At 36.0% G+C, this 19,157-nt stretch overlaps 1 protein-coding gene across 2 annotated transcripts in view; it reads right to left on the bottom strand.

Moving 5' to 3' along the window:
- Positions 1–19,157, bottom strand: part of PDE11A (phosphodiesterase 11A) — a 127,362-nt gene that overhangs the window by 62,618 nt on the left and 45,587 nt on the right. For both annotated transcript variants that reach the window (XM_027637449.1, XM_027637450.1), the window contains exons 3-9: positions 17,687–17,776; positions 15,438–15,578; positions 11,454–11,518; positions 7,306–7,438; positions 5,110–5,185; positions 3,639–3,706; positions 3,198–3,290 (exon numbers count right to left, since the gene is read on the bottom strand). In XM_027637449.1, coding sequence (XP_027493250.1) covers positions 3,198–3,290; positions 3,639–3,706; positions 5,110–5,185; positions 7,306–7,438; positions 11,454–11,518; positions 15,438–15,578; positions 17,687–17,776 — 666 coding nt within the window. The remainder of the gene's footprint in view (positions 1–3,197; positions 3,291–3,638; positions 3,707–5,109; positions 5,186–7,305; positions 7,439–11,453; positions 11,519–15,437; positions 15,579–17,686; positions 17,777–19,157) is intronic.

The raw sequence follows: 19,157 nt of genomic DNA, 5'->3' as shown, positions 1-19,157 counted from the left end.
TTGACAAATAGAACTATCAGGGCTTTGTACTACAGTCTAATCAATTATGTTTAAAGCAAATTTAATTAATATTTGTACATAGTAATTCAGTTCTGAATGGCAGCACATAATAGCTAATTGCAGGTTATCAGGCATGCTTTTGGCATTTATGTTGCAGGGAATTTTATAGAGAATCATGGACAATAAGTAATTCAATATTACAAGGATTCCTACATTGTTCTCCTGGAGTTCTACAATCCAAAGAAAAAGAATTTAATGTAAAAATCACAGTAGACTTACAGAACTTAAAAAATGTCTTTTCCTGTAATGCCTGTGCACATCACTGCTACTACCTGACATTCTTTTCAATACCCTTCTGGAGATGACAGCATCAAACAAAATGCACAAAGTACCGCAAAACCTCCTCTCATTACCTATTAGTATTCATCCATTTATATGGAATATGTTCTATCTTATGTGACAACACTAACACTGAACAAGCACTCCAGAAGGTGGAAGAGCCAGCCTGTGTACTGGACTCACCAGTACTGACTATGCATGGGACAAGGTGCTGGTCCATATGGGACCTCACAGAGCCAGAGCACTCCCGGCCAAGACAGGTCCTCCTCACCACACAGCAACACCCAATCTGCTTTATGTGCCACAGCTTTGATGTATGCTTCTCATTTTGAAATAATTTTCATCTATGAATGTCAAAGGCCTTTGACTTACAATAGCTTGTGGCAATAAGTCCCAAGATGTAGTTACTCTTATCAATTTTAGAGATGTCACCTTTTACAGTAATAGGAATTCATTCCTGCACTATAAAAGAATAAATAACAAACACCAATTCATTTTTTCTGTCCCACATTTTACTTTCTATAACTACACATCATGTCCTTTCTCAAGTAGTATCTATTTTTCTCTCCAATTGTATTGTAACTATGCTCAGAAATTGTTAAAATTAGTAAAATTATGTCTTCTGCTATGACAGATTACATTTAATACCAAAATTCTCATCAAGTTTCTTCTTTATCTGCATTCATTATATCCCTCTAGATTTTTACACTCTTCCTTAATATTTATTATTCTAATCTTCTAATCATTTGCAAATTTTGTATCCTTAATACAAAAAACCCATTTAGCGTGGTTTTGAATTATACGGTATATTCCTCTAAACTGTCCCCATCATTTATTTAAGTTTTGGTCTTCTATTTATTAGTCAGTCTTATGAGAATACTATATAAAAACCTGTATCAGTATACCTGGATAAGAATCTTATTATGGTATATATCAAATTGATTTATTTTTCATCTGATATCAATGTCATTTTCAAGTGCCATTCATTGCCATTCTTGCTAAATACATAAATACTAATGAAGTATTCTATTCCAGAAAAATGGATTCACAGTCCTTCAGCTCATACCATTCTACTGTTAAACACTTTTCTGCTATCTTCCATCACTTTATACAAATATTATCAAGCACTGCTGCTCATTTATAGAAAGAATTACTCTTTATTAAGGAATAGTGGCCATTTATCAAACCTCTACTCTCCATGTAAGCTATATGGTTACTAGTCTTTTTTAGATCTAAGAAAGAAGCTGTATTTTAAACCAAAAAAATTTAATTTTCTTTTCTTTCAGTAGCAAATAAATAACAAGTGTCTATGTTAACTTTCATCCCTATGTATCTGAGTGCGATATCTGGCACTGCTTGTTTTTCTTGCCAGGAGGAGTATTCATTCTAAGGTGTCATATTGCACAAATATCTGGGACATATGAGGGCTTATACTAATTCATGACTATATAATTTAAAGAATGAGAGATCTTGCAGGAGGCCTGACAAGGTCTCTTTTCCTCCTAAATGAATACATAAAGAGGAATAATAAATAAAGCCACTTATGCTTATAAAGTTTTCTAACACAAACAGTCTTACTGACTTCAAAAAGCTTTAATTATGCCTGTGTCGACCATATGATAGAACTTCCATACACAGATTAATATTTCCAACCCTAAAGCAGAGGAAAAAAAAAAAGACTCTTCATAGCAATCCAGTTTAGTTTTTGTTTTACTGGAGAAATACTCAAATTTATTTTTGTGGTTTTTATTGTAATGGTGGGTACTGTATAAATTCAAAGGAGGTACACAGTTAAAGGGTGCACACATCAGGGATTACAGAATATGCTGAGTCCAGCTTTTAAGCCTGCACAGGATCATCCCCAAGAGTCACTAGGTGATTTTCTTCACTTAGCACATGTGGAATTTGAAACGATACTGAAGTCTTAGCAAAGTTACCCTTTCATCAGGGAACGTTTTAAGATTAATTGGTCTTGCCTGATGCTTTTTAAAAGATATGAAATTTAATTCAAGCTGTTCTTAATTATTATTTTAGTAGAAGTAATGCAAATTTGTAAAGCTATCCTCAAAACTCCAAGCTTTGTTCTTGCCGAGATTATTATTAATATGATTACAATTAAAATCTCCAGACACATGACAGAGAATAGTTCTGTATTGTTGAATTTGCTTATAGAAGTTGAAATAATCATGTTTTTTTTTAAATGTTCTGCATTTTAGAATTTACTTCACAGAAGCTGGTAGGTATCATTAACTGGGGGGAGCTGAAACAGGAAGACCAATAAGCAAAAAAATAGAAAGCTTTCCATCCATTTAGCTCCTCTGTAAGTATTTTACAGAAAGACATAATGTGTTGGAATGCCAGGACCTTGCATTATGTATTGTCCTTGGCCCACAGCAGAGCTCTTACCGAGCAGTCACCCATCCTGCTTTGACTCTGTTCTAGCAAGACATACATCTGATAAGGGATCAGTAGATGTTACTTTTGATACTAAAAATCCTACTGACAAGGAAATACACTTAACACGTAGATTAATTCCTACACTTACATCTCTAAGAAACTAGATTCTCCACCACCACTGTTGCACCTTCTGATGTAAAAAGCACAGGCATCCAATGAGATATCCAGGTTCAAAATTACTGAAGCTATGCATGCGCTCTACAGCTAAGTGTACCTTGAGAAAGTTTCCTTTCAGCATTACCTTAATAAGACAACCCAAAGTGCAGGGAGGTAGATACACAAAATTATTCTACCTACTGAATAAAAATATAAATATATAACTGAATAAGTTCAGAAGCAGTAGGCTCCTTTACATGTGATACTTAGGAGTAAGAACAGGTGTCATGAAGATGTACACGTACGTCAAGAGCCACAGACTGTTTCGCCCAGGATTTCTTCACTTGGTCATACATAATTGTGTTGTTGATACCCAGGCCACAAAAAATAACAAAAGCCTAAAATTAAAAAAGAGAAAAAAAGTAAAGAAAGTAAATTATAAATCAGTTATAATACAAACACAAAGATGAGTGCTGGTTTAATCATTAAAAGAAATTGCATGAAAATATTAGGAATAATCATGCTTAGACAGGTTATCTTAAGAATGCAGGTAAGTGACTGGCCTCCAGATAAGAGAGATCAGATATCAAAAATTAGGATACAACCTTATTAAGTGAGGAGTTCTGAGAATTAATATCAAACTGCAAATATAGACAATGTATTCTTTCCTCCCTCCCTAGCATTACTCAGAAATACCAAATCCTGCTGAAAAGTATGTTAATGCTAAGAAACTAAATGCCTCTTACTTCAAACAGTCGCTGGTCAGCATCGTCAAAGGATTTCCCATCGAGCCTGTTCAACACTTGAGCTACCCCTTTAGAAAGAGTTAATATGAATTAATTCTCAGAGTGTTTTATTCATTGGTAAAAATTAAAATACATATTTCAAACTGAAAAGCAAAATTGCAAATATTTCTTCTGAAAATCATTAAACAGACATAAACATGCAAAAGGTTGATTGTACTGATACCAGTACTCAGTTTACTTTGAATTGCTATTCTTTACCCCCTATGTTATAATACTGCAAATCTATTAGTCACTCACAGTGCTTTTCACAAAAGGTCAAAGACCTGCTGGAGTAAGAACTTGAATACTTTGCTAACAACAATCACGTAAGTTGTCCTAGCAATTTGGAGTTAGCAATAGAATGTGCTGAATTAGTACTTTCATTCTTAAAATCTTGGTTGGTTTAGCATCACCTGGGTATATAAGTCCTTTTTTACTCATGACTGATCCATTAATTAACTGGACCAACGAAAAAAATGCATTTTCCTTAAACCACTTGAAAAAGTGTTTAAAGCTCTTGTCTGTATCTGAAGTAATACTGATTTCTACTGCAACAAACCATTTCTATTTCATTTAGCTACAACATGCCCTTAGAAAAATCCTTTAAGAGTCGTCAGCAGTCAAGGAATCAGATTCTGTCTACTTCTTTAAGATAATGCACACTTCACAGCAGCAACAAGCTGTATTTTTAAGACTCAATTCCCACATCATCTCTACTAAAGAAGCTCAAATATCCTGCATGATATCCAGTGCCTTCACTGACACACTACTGACAGCCACAACACAGGGACCTAACTCTTGCCCTGATAATTTAAATTGCTATGGCTTTGACGTCAATTCTACTGTGGAAAGTTAGCAGAGGAATCTGGCATTGTTATTTACAAACAGCACCTTTTTTTGTGCCAAGAGTAGGTAATAACGCAGGGCCAACTGCAGGTGTAGCACAGCTGGGAAGCCTCCTACCAAACATCCAATAAAACCCTGTCGTATCCTGATCCGGCAAACACCACTGCAACAGGCAACTCTGACAGCTGCCACAGCCCCTCCAGTAAGTCTTCCCTGACTGTGTATCATTAGAGGGAAATGACCACTTGCTTGACTGCAGAAACAGTTGCCTGAGTTGTGTACTAAAGAGGGAAGCCCAAGAAAGACATCAAACATTTTTTACTAGGATTGTTAGAACTTTTGTTTTCATCGCATTAGTTTTAATGTTTCAGTTCATTATATAACTTAACAGTGACACAACTGGAAAGCTGAAAAAGTCCATGCAGTATCCAAGACAAAACATCCCTTCTTGGATTACCCTTAGCATGCATCCTAGATACCATAACTTAACAATATTCAGCTGTGAAAAAGAAGGAACACAGAATTAAAAAGGCAGAACTAAATTTACATTAGCACAAAAGTTATGCGTCTATGAGGAAGGTCTTACCAATTATTTGGTGGGTGCTGTTCCATATAGGAACACACAGAACAGATCTTATGTGAAAGCCAGAAATTTGGTCAGCCTGAAATGTAGAAATGAGAGCTTCCATTAGTGGTAGGTACCATTTGCAGCCTTTTAAGTTATAGTAATAGAAATGTCAAGGAGTAAGTATATGTTTAAAAATGTCATTCCGTATGGATTGGCCCTCACTCAGAAAAAATTCTGCTGAAACCTCATTCACAGTAACAAAAGGTCATAAGGGTTATTCTAAAAATTGCTAAAGAAAATATAAACATTGGCATCTTTGACACACAAAGCTTATACTATTTGAGTGTGATTTGGCACTAAAGACAAATTGCAATTGAGGTAATATCCAGGCAAATCCTGGATTACTTACACCGGTGGTTTAATGGAGACAACTTCCACTGAACAAGTGTGCCTTAGAAATACTGTTCCCAAGTGTCAAACTGAAATTGGACTTAGCAATGCAGCTGTAAAAGGAGGTTCACAGGAAATATGCACTTTCAAGAGTAGGCGGGGAATTGTGCAGAAGTGTAAGTTAATAAGAAATGGAAGGATGGAGTAAAAACCAATATTTGAGATAACTGCTCCTTTTGTTCTGATGACAATTTACTGCCTCATTTATTGTTTTCTATCTAATACAGTAGACAACTTCACAATTTATCATAAGTGTCACTGATTCCCTCTTTTCTACAGTTAATAAGTTTTATTCCTTAGTGTCATTGCTGCAAAATCTGATGAATCGAAAATATTTTTTTACGAGATTAGAGTAAGAGTGGCATGAACTCTCCCACAGAAGATCAGGAGATGTTCTCTTACTAAAACTGCCAGTGCTACAGGCAATCTGTAATAAAAGGAAAGTAAAAGACCAGCAATAATTCATATACTGGAAGCATGAGGGATCACTGTGATCTCCTAGCTAGCAAAAGATATAACTCAGGTTTTAACAGGATTTCTGCTTATTTTGCATACTCAGAACTCATCACTGAAATCAGTGACACTTAAAATCCATAGAAGCAGGAGAACAATTGTTACAGATATTCCTTAAAATGAACTCAAAAATACTTTGGCATTAAGTTCTTGGTGAATGAGTTGAAAGTTGAGCATAAACATTTGAAAATGACAATTAGTGTTCTGAAAAAAAATAGTGTTTTCAACAGAAGCAGAGAACAGAATACCTGTTCATAACTACAAATGTTTGTATGTATGAAATTCTGTTCATTGTATGTAGAAATTCTGAACATGTTAGCATATCAGTTTTTTGTAGTTTTTTACAGCAGGCCCTTTTTATTTTTCTTATTTCAAAAAACTCTGTGGCTTTGAGAGACAATCCCTTTAATGATGCATGGAATAAAACTCAAACCAAGCCAACTCTCAACATGAAACACTTCCAAGCACACTTATTGTAGTAATATAGTTTGGGAAGCTTTCTGACCAAGGCTGTCCACTGATTAATGTGCTGCCCAACTGCTGGCTAAGTCCTCCATAGTAATCCTGTTTCACTGGATAGAATTCAGTGAAGATTTTGTCCTTCTATATGCCTCTAACACTTATTTAGATGTTAAGTATACACATAGACTTTTATCTGCAGCTACAGCTTTCTAACTGAGGCTGGAATTAATAAAATACACAAACAACACAATATAAGATACCTTAAGATACACAAACAACTCTTATTGAAAGCAATATGTATCTCGAAGAAATAAATAATCCAATGTGTATTTGAGCAAATTAAAAGGTTAATTGGCTAAGTTAAATCACAAACAACATTTATGCCTTGATATCAGTTCTATTTACAACCAGTGCGTGTACAGCCCCTGTGGCCCCAACAGCTAACACTGATGGTGGTGCTACACTGAACATCAATAAATTTTCAGCAATAAAATCAGTTTGCATAAATATCAAAGCACATGATAGATGAAGTTATCACTTATAAATAGGAAAAAAAAGAATGATGGACAAAGTAACTGCCTAAAGTCATACAATAATTCAGTGATCTGTGTCTACTGTGCAAAGCCATGTCAATACCGGAAAGACCATCAGGAGCACATACTGGTTAGAAAAAAAATTCAAAATAAATATTCACATGTTTTAGAGATACTTGGATACAAAGACAAAATTTTTATATTAGTTGCAATGCCAAAAAGATAACATACATTTACATTTCTAAAAATCTCTTACTTCAGCATCAAAGCGAGGATCCTGATAGGCATCACTGATATTCACTGGGAGACCTGTGGAAGCGACGAGTTCAGCAATGCTATTATTTATTAGCCAGTCAGAATAAGATGATTTTTCCACACTGTCTTTGAAACTATCAAAATGCAGAGCAAGGGAAAAAAAGAATACAATCAGTGTTACTTGCAAGTCCAGCATGTCTTACATGCATATTCATAGGAAAGGCAGAACCATTCACAATTTTTAATAGTTACCAAGAATTAACTGTGGAACAGTAATTTGGTATTTATTGAAATGGTACCTCAAAAATTCCCTCCTTTAAGTAACTCTTTCTACTGAAAATAGCATCAGCATCCCAAGTAAGTAAAATATATGATAAATATATGCATTTACCTATGAATCCAGTGTGGATTACGTTCCAGGTTTCTGTGGGATATAGGCCTGCCCACCTACAGCTCTAAATAATATTTAGAACCGTTCTAAACAATATCAGGGTATTTTTAATTCTTAGTTCTAATAATTTTCCTGTCAAAATGCCTTTTTTTTTTTCTTTTGGTCTGAAATGACACACCTGAATGGCTGAAGAAAGGACCATGAAATAAGTCTTAAAATCAATATTTCAGGTATGTTACAGCAGGTGGATCCAAGCAGTCACACAATATGTGAAGGTTTCCTTTTTTTTTTTTTAACCTGGTTCAGCTTCTGCCACAATTACAGAGGGGCTAGAGAGCTATCACTAAATGAGCATAAGACACAAATTATGGGCTCAACTCACCACAGCCCACTGCAGAAAACTCAGCATCTACACAGACCTTAAAGTCCTCTCCCTATACCCCATCCAATCAGCAGGAAAGTTCTCACTGACCTATTGCAGGCAGGTTTTTGACATTGGTAAGGTCTAGCTATTCATGTGTGAGTAAACAAATGCATGTTGTCTTAGTTTTGAGAAGAAAACTGATTAATTTTCAACACCTGAGAAATATTACTTAGAAAAAAGCAATGAAGAAGCTACGAAGAAGAGTACAATAGCTTAAAGCTTCGAAGTAATGCTCATGAATGAAAGAAGGATGCACAGTAAAATCCTTGAAAGACTCAAAGTGAAAGGATTGACTTTGTCAACTGCATTGATTTTCTGGAGACTAATTCAACTATGTCACTCATCTGAAAGAAAACTTAATATACTTAAAAGACTATAAATAAAGGTAATAATAATGATTTACACAAATCTAAGCGTATCAACTTTCATTTGGGATAAGAATTTTGAGTGACTATAATAAATGCTACGTGTGTACTTTGACATGAGCTTTTACATATAATATAAGGGGTTTTGAGTTAAGTAAAAGAGTCACATTCATAACTCAAAATTTATTTCAGGACATCAATACATGAGAAGCAAAAAATCTTTAAGTATAAGAATCTAATTTCAAATGCATAGTTCCCAGTTCATAACTTAAAAATCTGAATGGTATTATCATTATATTAATATGAGACACATAAGTCAGGACTGTCTTATGGATGTCAAGCACTTTAAGTAGCAAATGAGTTCAAGTAAAATAAACAAGATAAAATCCATGAAAAAGTGTTAAAGTAGGTTCTATTTTGTTGTCTCCATTCCTAACAAGTGCTTTACACCTATACTTTGGAAGAGAGGCACAACATTCCAGGGACAGCGGTGGTGAAATATCAGTAGAGGGATTTCAGCAATTCCTCTGTACCAGCCCAAATGGGAAGGAGCACAGATATTTTTGCCCACACAGCATATACTCTGGCCCAGGCAGCTGACGTGTCCACTACCAGTGGAACTCAGGTTAGAGAACTGTAATCTCAGCTACCTGCTAAAATGTAATCCCATCTGTGAAAATGGTTGCTTCTGTGCAGGGAAAATACAGCCCACAGCACATTCCATCAGGCTCATCTTCATCTAGAATATATCAGAACTTGAACCTCAAGACTTCTAAGTTTTATGTATTATTTTTTCAAAGGGAGAGGAAATTTAGGAGACTTGGCAAATCTGTACTTCATGAACAAAATCACTGTCAAAAACAGGCATCAGTGTGCCATTGTGCATAATAAACAAACTTGATTATGGTATGATGGAAAATTGCAAACTGAACAGATAAATTCAAGTGTGGTATTGCAAGGTATTTCTTTACAACTAACAGCAAAGAAAAAAGCTATGAGTATTTAATATTTACAGATTAAACAGGTGAGATGCTATCAGACACATGTAAGAAGTGTAAAAGAAAAGCCAACTTCTTTTCCAACTCTGTGAGAAAGTACGTTAGGGCATGCAAAGTCATATTGTCCTAGGAGTTTCTCTCTCATTCAGGTAAAACTTATAACTAGAACTGTTCTCAGCTTACAGTTTCTTTGAATTTCCATCAAAATTTCAAATGAGAAATATTTATCCTAACTGCTGTAATGATGAAGAAATTCATCTTGCCATTTTTTTTCCATGTGTAAAGTCTCATGACTATATTCAGTTACAGTTGCAGAATGTAGAATGAAAAGGGCAAAACTCACTAGAAAAATACTCAAATGTCAAGAGCTCACGGCATTGTTCTGTATCCTAAATAACCTTTATTTTCCCACTACAGTGCCAGTAACTCAAGCTGTGCCTGTGCTAGATCCAAATGTGACATCATATCTACCAGTCTAACCTTGGTCACTGTAAAACCAACTTCACTCTTCACTGGATAAAAAAAATAAACAAAACCAAGAAAAAGCAATACATCTTTATATTAAGATAAACAGAAATATACCTTTATAAGTCTTATAAAGAGTAGCTACTAGGTTGCATGTGTTTATTCGTGTCTTGGACTAAAGTTAAAATAATCTTGACTACACGTGGAGCAGGCTACTACAAACTGCTTTGTGGAAACATGCTAATATAACTATGGTAACAAGAAACCAGCCAGCTTGGTTATCTTGACACCACTCTACATTGTTTTGACTAATCTGGCTACAGATCAAGTTTGAGAAAAACAGGAATAACAAGCACATCCCTTGATTCATACTCCTGTCCCTGAACAAAAGAAATGTATTTTCACCCCCTAGGAAAGACCAACTGCTACTCTGAAACTCTTTCAAAAGCAGCAACTTGTGATTCTCAGATGAATCACAGATTATTTATTCATATTTAAATCTTCCTGTTTCTTATCACTTGTTTTCGATTTGCCTCACCATTCCCATATCTGAAGTAGTGGACAGGACATGAGAGAGATCTAGCCTCTACCCATCTTTCTGTGTGGCCCTGGACTCTGCTGTCAGTTGGCACATCTTAAAAACAACACTACCCATCTTTTTAATGCTGCAAGATCGATCCATGAGAGGGTTTATGACAACCATTTGATATGGAGAATTCTCATTCAGAATCAGTATGAATTAATTTGCATAAAATGTATTATATTTTACATTATATGATTATCATATTTGCAAAATATGATAAACACAGAGCCCTGAAAGATGGAACAAAGTTCACAAGAGCCCTCAATCTTCCTCCCCTCACCAGGTATGTAGGGCATTTTATGTGAACTGTTACCACTGATATAATCTCGTAGGAATAATATAGCAACCCTACATGAAGAAAAAGCTTTCTCTCTTACTACTTAAAATTAGCCTTTTATAAATCTTTACACAGATCCTAGTAAGCAAAACATATACTTCCGTTTTGACTGGGCTCCCAAATGAGATTCAGTCACACAAACACAGCTTCTAGGAAATATATATGCTCTGAGGTTTCTAGGCTTTCCAACGTGACAAGAGCAGAAATAAAATTTTACTGGAAACTTTTCAACACACTGTACAGAGGCATTTTGTAAGAGATCTAAAATAATTCTGTAGTTTTTAATTCAGTATTAACCATGCAAAACAATATGTGTGTTATCCACAAGTTCAACAATAAAAAGTCAGTTTATTCCTGGCTTCTTGCCTGAGATATGCACACATATATAAATATAGACACATATATTTATTCAAGCAATTCTCCACTTGAAGCAAGCAGGAGTCTCATCTGAGTAAAAACTGTAGGCTCACACTCTTCAATCAAATCTACCCAAAGTTCCATAAGCAAATAAAAGCTTGGTGAAGAAAAATTTAAAACTTTGCGAAAAAGAAAGTAATCCATAACCACAGCAGACATGAGCACTAACCTGTTGTCAGTATCAGCGCTGCATTTTGGAGATAACAACTCAAAGGATTTTGTAAATTTCACCACCTGTCACAAAAAAAGTAACTTAAGATTGTTATTAAGATTAATATCTAAGAAAACAGTGATGTGAGGTTCCTATATTTAAACAGTATTTTTATCAAATGGTCTTAGAATAAAAATACAATCTGTATTCCTCCAATGTAGAATTCATGTTCAAAATACACACTGTGCACAGTTCACTAACAAACAATATAAAACCAAATCATACCTTTCAATTCCAGGAAACTATCTTCTAAAACATGATATCCTTCCCTTTAAAGGCTTTCAGAATGTGAGTTATGGAGCTTTACCCAAAATTCACTTGTTTTATGCAGGAAAATATACAGACAGACCCATTTGCATTACTAATTGCAACCAATTGCACTTGAATGTATGTGCCAACAGCACCTATATGAAACATTTTAAGAGTGGCTAACGTGGCACAGAACAGAGGTCATGTTTTCAGATGAGTCCCCAACTTTGCTCCAGTTCTGTACTGTAAAAGCTTTTTGCACAATGTACAAATGACAACATTTTAGACATGGTTTAATATTGAGTTACTCTATGGAGATTTATTTTGATATATAGGTTAAGCCTCCAAAATGGGGGAAAATCAGGAAAAGAACTGTTTTGCTACTTGTAAAAATTATCAAATGGGTGACAAGATGCTATTCTCCTACTCCAAATTAACCTAAGATTTATGACCATTTAGAAAAAGTTTAGACTTTTTGGCCACATTTCATAATTTGGTCTAAAGGAATGAGAACTCATTGCTTATGGTTTGAGGAAAAAACCCTCCAAGGTCAAAGGCAGAAATAGTACCAAGAGCAGAAAAATGAACTGAACAAAGCCACTCAGAAGTCACTAACACAATGCACTGTTCAGTGGAAAATAAAAATCATATTATACTTGCAAACACAGTGACATTTCATAGGAATGGAGTAGAACTGTCTACTGCAATTATAAGATTGGGAGTGGAGGGGTAGGAGAATTTAGAAAGAAAAAATAAACTAGAAACGTTAAAATTCTATAGCAGAGAATATATAAGTGAAATACAAACCTTGATCTTGCTTTTATGAAAACTGGTAAAATTTAGGGCAAGCTCCACTGAAATGACTTCATTTCTGTTAACTTAAATGAAATGAGAATCATATCTTTCCTCCAAGGAAAAGGAATGGGGTTTTTTTCTGCCATACAAACAAACTTATGAGTCTGTCTGTGATAATCATTTAGACTTGTCGCAGCCTAGCAACAAATAATCAACTGCAGAGTCAGTGAATCCAATAATACTTGGGTAGAAAAAAAAATTATATTACGAACAACATTTTTATCCTTCAACTACTTCTCAAGTCAGTAGAAAGGAGGACAGTTTGTGCTGAATAGTTTGAAAACACTGGAGGGAGCTACCAATATGAAGGCAGTCACTTATTTTACTGCTAACAATACTCATAAAAAAGTTAAGCATTTTTAAAGAGGCTTTCGTACCCTATAAATATCAGTACCGCAAAGTCTCAGTGGAAGCCCCTGCCAAAACATCTATCTGTTCAACTTAACAGAGCTCTGCAATAAAATAATTATTCACTGGTCAAGTGGACAGAGCAATTGCAAAAAACCAAACCTATTTCAGTAATGCTGAAATTTGTGTTTTCATTTCATCTGCTCAATGTGAAAGCTTATTCCTAACACAAGAACATGACTATCTCAACATTTGTATACAAATGTGTCTTTTGCAATGGATTTTGTGTTACAAGAGGACTTATCTTTTAACAGCATTTTCATTATTTAGGAATTGAAACTGGTTCTCATTATTTATTTTGCAAAGTAGTAAAGAAACTTGTTAAAAGGGGCAAACACAGCTATTCCCAAACAGACCCCTGCCAACCTAAAGTGATCAGAAAATTTTCAGGAAGGAAAAAATCCCAGTGGCCACTAAAAGTAGCTGAGAAAACTCCCTGTGTTGCAGGTTCAGCCCTCACTGTCTTGCTGTTCTTCCACACTAAAGAATTGGATTCCACAAAATGATATTAATGAGACAAGTTCAGAAGCTGATTACTGTGAAGACACTTATTAGACTGCTGTAAATCCTGCTGAGTTGCTGAATACACAGTATCTCAGTTAACAAAATCTTGATGAGTTTATTTTTAGCTGTGATTTCTGAGTGGCCAGTAGTCTGACTGGAGATATAACATGTTTACATACTAGAATAGAAATTACTTATTTCAGTTTTCAACACTTCAACAACAGATGCAAAATTATGAACACTACAGCAATATCAACAAAGATACCTGATAATTACTTACTGGATGTTATGCAGAAAAGGTTAGTTGTAAAAATGAGCATTAAAGATTTGGTTGATGATGCAACTGTTTCTGGTTCTGAAACTGCTTGCAAGCACCACCCATTTGATAAGTCAATGGCCTGAAAGCGTTAGCAAGGTTTTAAATGTAAATGAAGCTACAGACAGGATTTTTCTTTCCTTCTTGTGGCTATATCATAAAAGAAAGGAACTGAGCAAATGAATATTTGATAATAAATTAGGTAATTTTTCCTTTTTAAGCAGACCACAAGAGCAGCTTGCTTCTAAGCTAAGTCATAGCTGCTCTGTAGTAAGCACTGTAGTAAGCACTAATTCCATCACACAGACTACTGAGAATCACAGAATATCAGCTGGATCACACACCAGTGCTGGTTTGATCCATCAGCAGCTTACAGACATCCATTAAATGCCTTCAAGTGGCCATAAGGAATCACAAATGGTATCTTTCAGTTTCCATCTGAAAAAAGTATCTATACTGGTTTTGGCTCAGGTGGCATTGATTTTCTTCATAGTAGCCTGTAGTGATGATACGTTTTAGTTATGTGGTGAAAACAGCATTTATAACAGATGTTAAAACATTTATAACAGAGATGTTTTACTGTTCAACAGTACTTACATAGTGTCAAGGCCTTCTCTGTTTCTTATTCTGCCACCCTAGGGAATACCTTGATGGGTGCACAACAGATTGGGCTGATTCCAGCTAATTAAAGGGGTATCTCGTACTATGATACCATACAATGTCATGCTCAGCAATAAATCTGAGGGAATTTTCCACTGCACATGATGAAGTCCTGCTTTCCTGGAAATGACACATCAACTGCTTGCTGACTGGAAGGATCATATGAATTCTTTATTTTGCTTTGCTTGTGTATATAGCTCTTGCTTTACCTACTGAACCGTTGGAGGTGGGAACGACGAAAACTACAAGGACTGGAGGAGGAATTTTGAGGAAGAGGAGACCACGTGAAAACAAAACCCCTTTATGATGACTTAAACTAATTAAACTGTTGCACTTCGGGTTATGAATTTGTGTTCATGTTTTATTGTATTTTTCCCCACTTATTGTACCCTATTTTCCCTAAAAATCCCCTTTATCCCATATCTTCTTATGTCCTGTTATCTTATTGGTCAGTTATTGCTGCATTACAGTATTTTCCTTAGATGGCCATCCCTTCCCTATTTGTTTTTTTTTAGCATGTTCTCCCCTTCCTCCTTCCCAGTTACACCACTTTTCTGGCAAGTTCTGCTCCTGCCCTATCTAAGGCAGGAGCTGTGTTAATAAAGAGGTCATTTTGCACCAAACTCCCTGAGTGGCAAACCCTTCTTTCCCGGTGGGACCGTCACTGAACTGTCTGTACCTCAACCCACAAGCTTTCACACTTCTAGCCTTCCAATTCCCTTCCCCATCCTACTGGGCTGTGTGGGACTTAGCTGCCTACTGCGATTAAAACATAACAGTGGTAGTGATAAAGATTTGACCTGTACCTAACTCACATTTAGGAACAACATGCTGGAAGAATTCTTGCTGTCCAGTACTTATATATGCCAGGCAACAGCTCCACTACAATAAAAGGAAATGCTCCACCACTCAAATATTAGTCTTTCTACAGAATGTGCAGCTACACTTACAGGTGATTCGATATCTTCCAGAAGTAATACTGAGCACCGTTCACACTTCAGCAGAGTCTGGGCCCGATGCATAATTTTCTTGACAATTTTCTCCAAGTCAGTCTGTTCCTCAAAGAGATCATTCACTACTTCCAGTAATGCCTGCATACAGGGACAGAAAACTCTTATATTGGTTGTAGAATTAATAAGTACTTGGAGCATTGCAAAGGAGGTATCATCCCTGGGATTGATTTTAATATGAATGACCCATTGAAATCTTCATTCAAAAATGTTCTTAATGGTTATGGCAACAGTATTGGCATGGGGGTAACTGAAGAAAGAAAGAAGTATTTCTCAGTTCATAATTAGGCGCAATCCAACTCCTAGCAAACAGTGGCAATCTTTCAAACTATTTCACTTTGGTCCAAAAATGAAAAAATGGCTGTAATGCATTGAAGTATGGACTGAGTTACTTGATTTTCTATATCAAATTTGCTAGGGCATTTAAACTCCATTTTATTCTTTTATTACCCAATTTTCATGTTCAAAGCTGGAAAGGAAAAAACCCACATCAATACTTCATATTCTAACAGCACTCTGATCTAGCCTTTACCACTAATGTCTGTAAAATATAGTGTTTTAAAACTGAGGGCTTCCCCTCTCATTTCACCAACTTTAAAAAAAAAAAGTCCTGTCCTTTCTTACCATGGGTCAAAAGAATTGTGCTTTTTCCTTTATTTTCATTTAGGGCAGGGACACTAAAGAACATTGATACAGGTAAGCATATAAACTGGAGTGGTCTCAGCTCTTCTAACGAGGTGGTCATCAGCAAAATTGTGGTCACACTCACTGGAAGTTGCCACCGTTGAGGACCAGTGTGATGGGAAAGGCAAAGTATGGACTTCTCCACCACTTGGTACTTGCCAACTAACTTCAGCCTTGGACTAGGCAAAGCTAAAGACCACCAATAGGCTAGAATGCAATCATGCACGGGTCACCACATAGCTGTCAAATGGCAATGACATTTGTTATGCTTTGCATGGCTGAGCAGCAACAAGAAACAAAGAATCTGTATGTCTAACCCAACTTCCTGATACATCCAACCACCAGAATTTACCCTTTTCTAATAAAGAATGAGGATGTCTCTAATGCTTTTCTGCTGAATGCCCCTCTCGGAAGATTAAACATTGATTTCTCAAAATTCTGTGTAGTTCCCTGCAGCCTGGGAATCTGCAGCAAATTTTAAGACTCTGTGTAGTCAAACAATTATTTTATTTGAACATCAAACAAAATAAAAAAAAAACTCTGGTAGACAATCTTTTTTATTCCCCAAGTCTCCTCCACATCTCCACCCCAAAATATAATGGTCTGTTGTCAGATCTGAACCGAAGACAAGCTCAGATTCCTCACGACCCTTAAATATCAGAGCCATTAGAAAGGGCTATTGTTAGTTTTCAAAGTAGTGCAAAGCATTAGTTTTCACATATGGAAAGCACCAAAATCATGAATATAAAAATGTCAGAGCTCAATATATAGGCCCAGACCACTGTTTTTCCCCTATTTTGTGAAGGAAGAATAGGTTCAACACTATCAGGGGTATTTTTACGAAAGCTCTGGAGCTGTGATCCACGCTAACAAAAGTATAACTTCCTGTCATCATTGCAGGAAGGGCGATTTAAAAAAAAAACCAACTCAAAATTACCATTTTATTTCTTGAAAAAATTAAAAAACCTCTCTGACAAGTAAATGACATGAGAGCTCAGCATTATTTTCACTTCAGAACCTCCTGTCCCAACTCATGCATGGCACTAGCAATCATGAGTAATGCATCTTTGCAGACACATGCTGTCAAAACCCTTCATATACAGGGGTTTCTTTCCTACTTACTTTTAGAAAGATATATCCACATTATTTGCACATGAATTGAATATTAAAAATTCAGGATGGAAAAGGCTTGATATTACTAGAATTTTATGAGATTGAATCTCTGACAAAGCAACACTCTCTCCTGCACTGTCTATGCCACAAATGCAATTGTTTCAGCACTACAAAACATGGAACTGACATCAGGAAACAACAGCCACCCCCACGAGTGTATTTCCCTCCCACGCTCTTTGCTTGCTGCTTCAATCAAGACATCTGTTGAAAACACCGTTTTTGAAATGAAATGTAGATAAACTGTCTGCTTAGCAAACACATACACATAGCTGGACCCTGAAGGAACAAAAGACCAAAGTTTGATATTGGTCCACTATACGTTTTTTACTTACCCTGCTTCTGTCATATTCCTTCCTTGAAGCTGCAAATAGTTGGGCATTGGATATGGCAATCCCACAGAATGGGAGGTACATCTGCATCACCTAGTATGAAAAGAAACTCACAGTTATTAAAAACAACTGCAACTGTTCATAGGAAAGAGACCTAAAATTAGGGGACATGTCCCAGGAGAGTCTCAGCTCACTCACTCTTCAGCAGAACACTGAACACAAAACAAAATTGTCATGGGCAAGGCACATAAAATGGGTGGAAGAGAGATCAAATGTCTAGGAAAGAACAAAAGCAATTGAGTTCATGGGTCCCAGCAGTGAGCGTCCTCTGTAATTTCTCTGGAAAACTACAGATCCTCAACTCCATAAAACGTCTGCTGAAGACTACATTAAACTTCTGTAGCTTCCCGAGAAAAATATTCTTTATTTTTCTGGACAATTTCTTGTTCTAAGCTCAAGAAGCAAGCTTGAATCACATTCCTATTGATTTCTAGGGGACGTAGATTTTGGAGAATACCATCACAGTGGAACACAGCACATTGATCCAAAACTATTAGTCAGAAAGCTGATTGTCTTCTCAGTGAAGGCTAAAAAAGGAATAGTTAAAGAACGTGCCTGAAAAACTGAACCTTAATGCATCATCACACATGAAGAAAGATTGGAAAAGAGGGACTGGGAACATATTTTGAGATGCATGAAATGACTTTAAATATCTGTAGGACCGGCACTTTCATGAGGATAACAACGGATCAAAGTCCAAAACCAGCATTTTTAAGCCACATACTGGTAACAAGTCTGTAACATACTGCTACTGCTGAGTGGTTCCCAAGCTTAGGTCTGAGACACTTAGTAAATTTTACAGGTGCTGAATAGCCTTAACGTTTGCAAAGCCAGTGGGAGTTGAGGCACTCTGCGGTTTACACAGCCAAAAGAATGCTGCAGCAGCTAACTTTTCTTCTCTTTGGTCTGTTGTCTGTCTACTCTAAGGAATCCTTTCTGTAGCAAGCTTTGGCATTAAGAGGTCATTTGTCTTTGAAATTATATTTAATTAGAAAAATACTGTTAACCCAGGAAAAGGTGCTATTGAGGCTATTTGAGGAAAGAACCCGGAAGAACAGAAACAGCAGCAACTGCTGTTATACTTTATCTGCTTTAAACACTCCACTGGTTGTATACCCACCTAGTCTGTGTTTTAGTAATGATGAGGTTTTGAAAAGGATCTTCAGATCTTCTGAATTTTGTGCCTTCACAGCTGGCATTCTGTCAGAATAACTGCAGATTTTAAGGTGCTCACCTATGCTGCTAATTTGGAAACATTTTACGTTCAACCTCTTTCCATCATGATTGCCTCTAAAGGAAAATTATATATTCTGGACTCTAAAACCAACCAGATCTTCAGGAAAGAATACACAAAATGAAAGAAAATGTTAGACTGTAACAAACTGACAAGTGGGATTAATTTTTTGGTGGTCAG

Source organism: Corapipo altera, unplaced genomic scaffold (assembly GCF_003945725.1).
Source record: "Corapipo altera isolate COAL_440 unplaced genomic scaffold, ASM394572v1 45, whole genome shotgun sequence".
In the NCBI taxonomy this organism is placed as follows: domain Eukaryota; kingdom Metazoa; phylum Chordata; class Aves; order Passeriformes; family Pipridae; genus Corapipo; species Corapipo altera.
The sequence above is the reverse complement of the archived record's forward strand: the minus strand, read 5'-3'. Positions and strand labels throughout refer to the sequence as shown.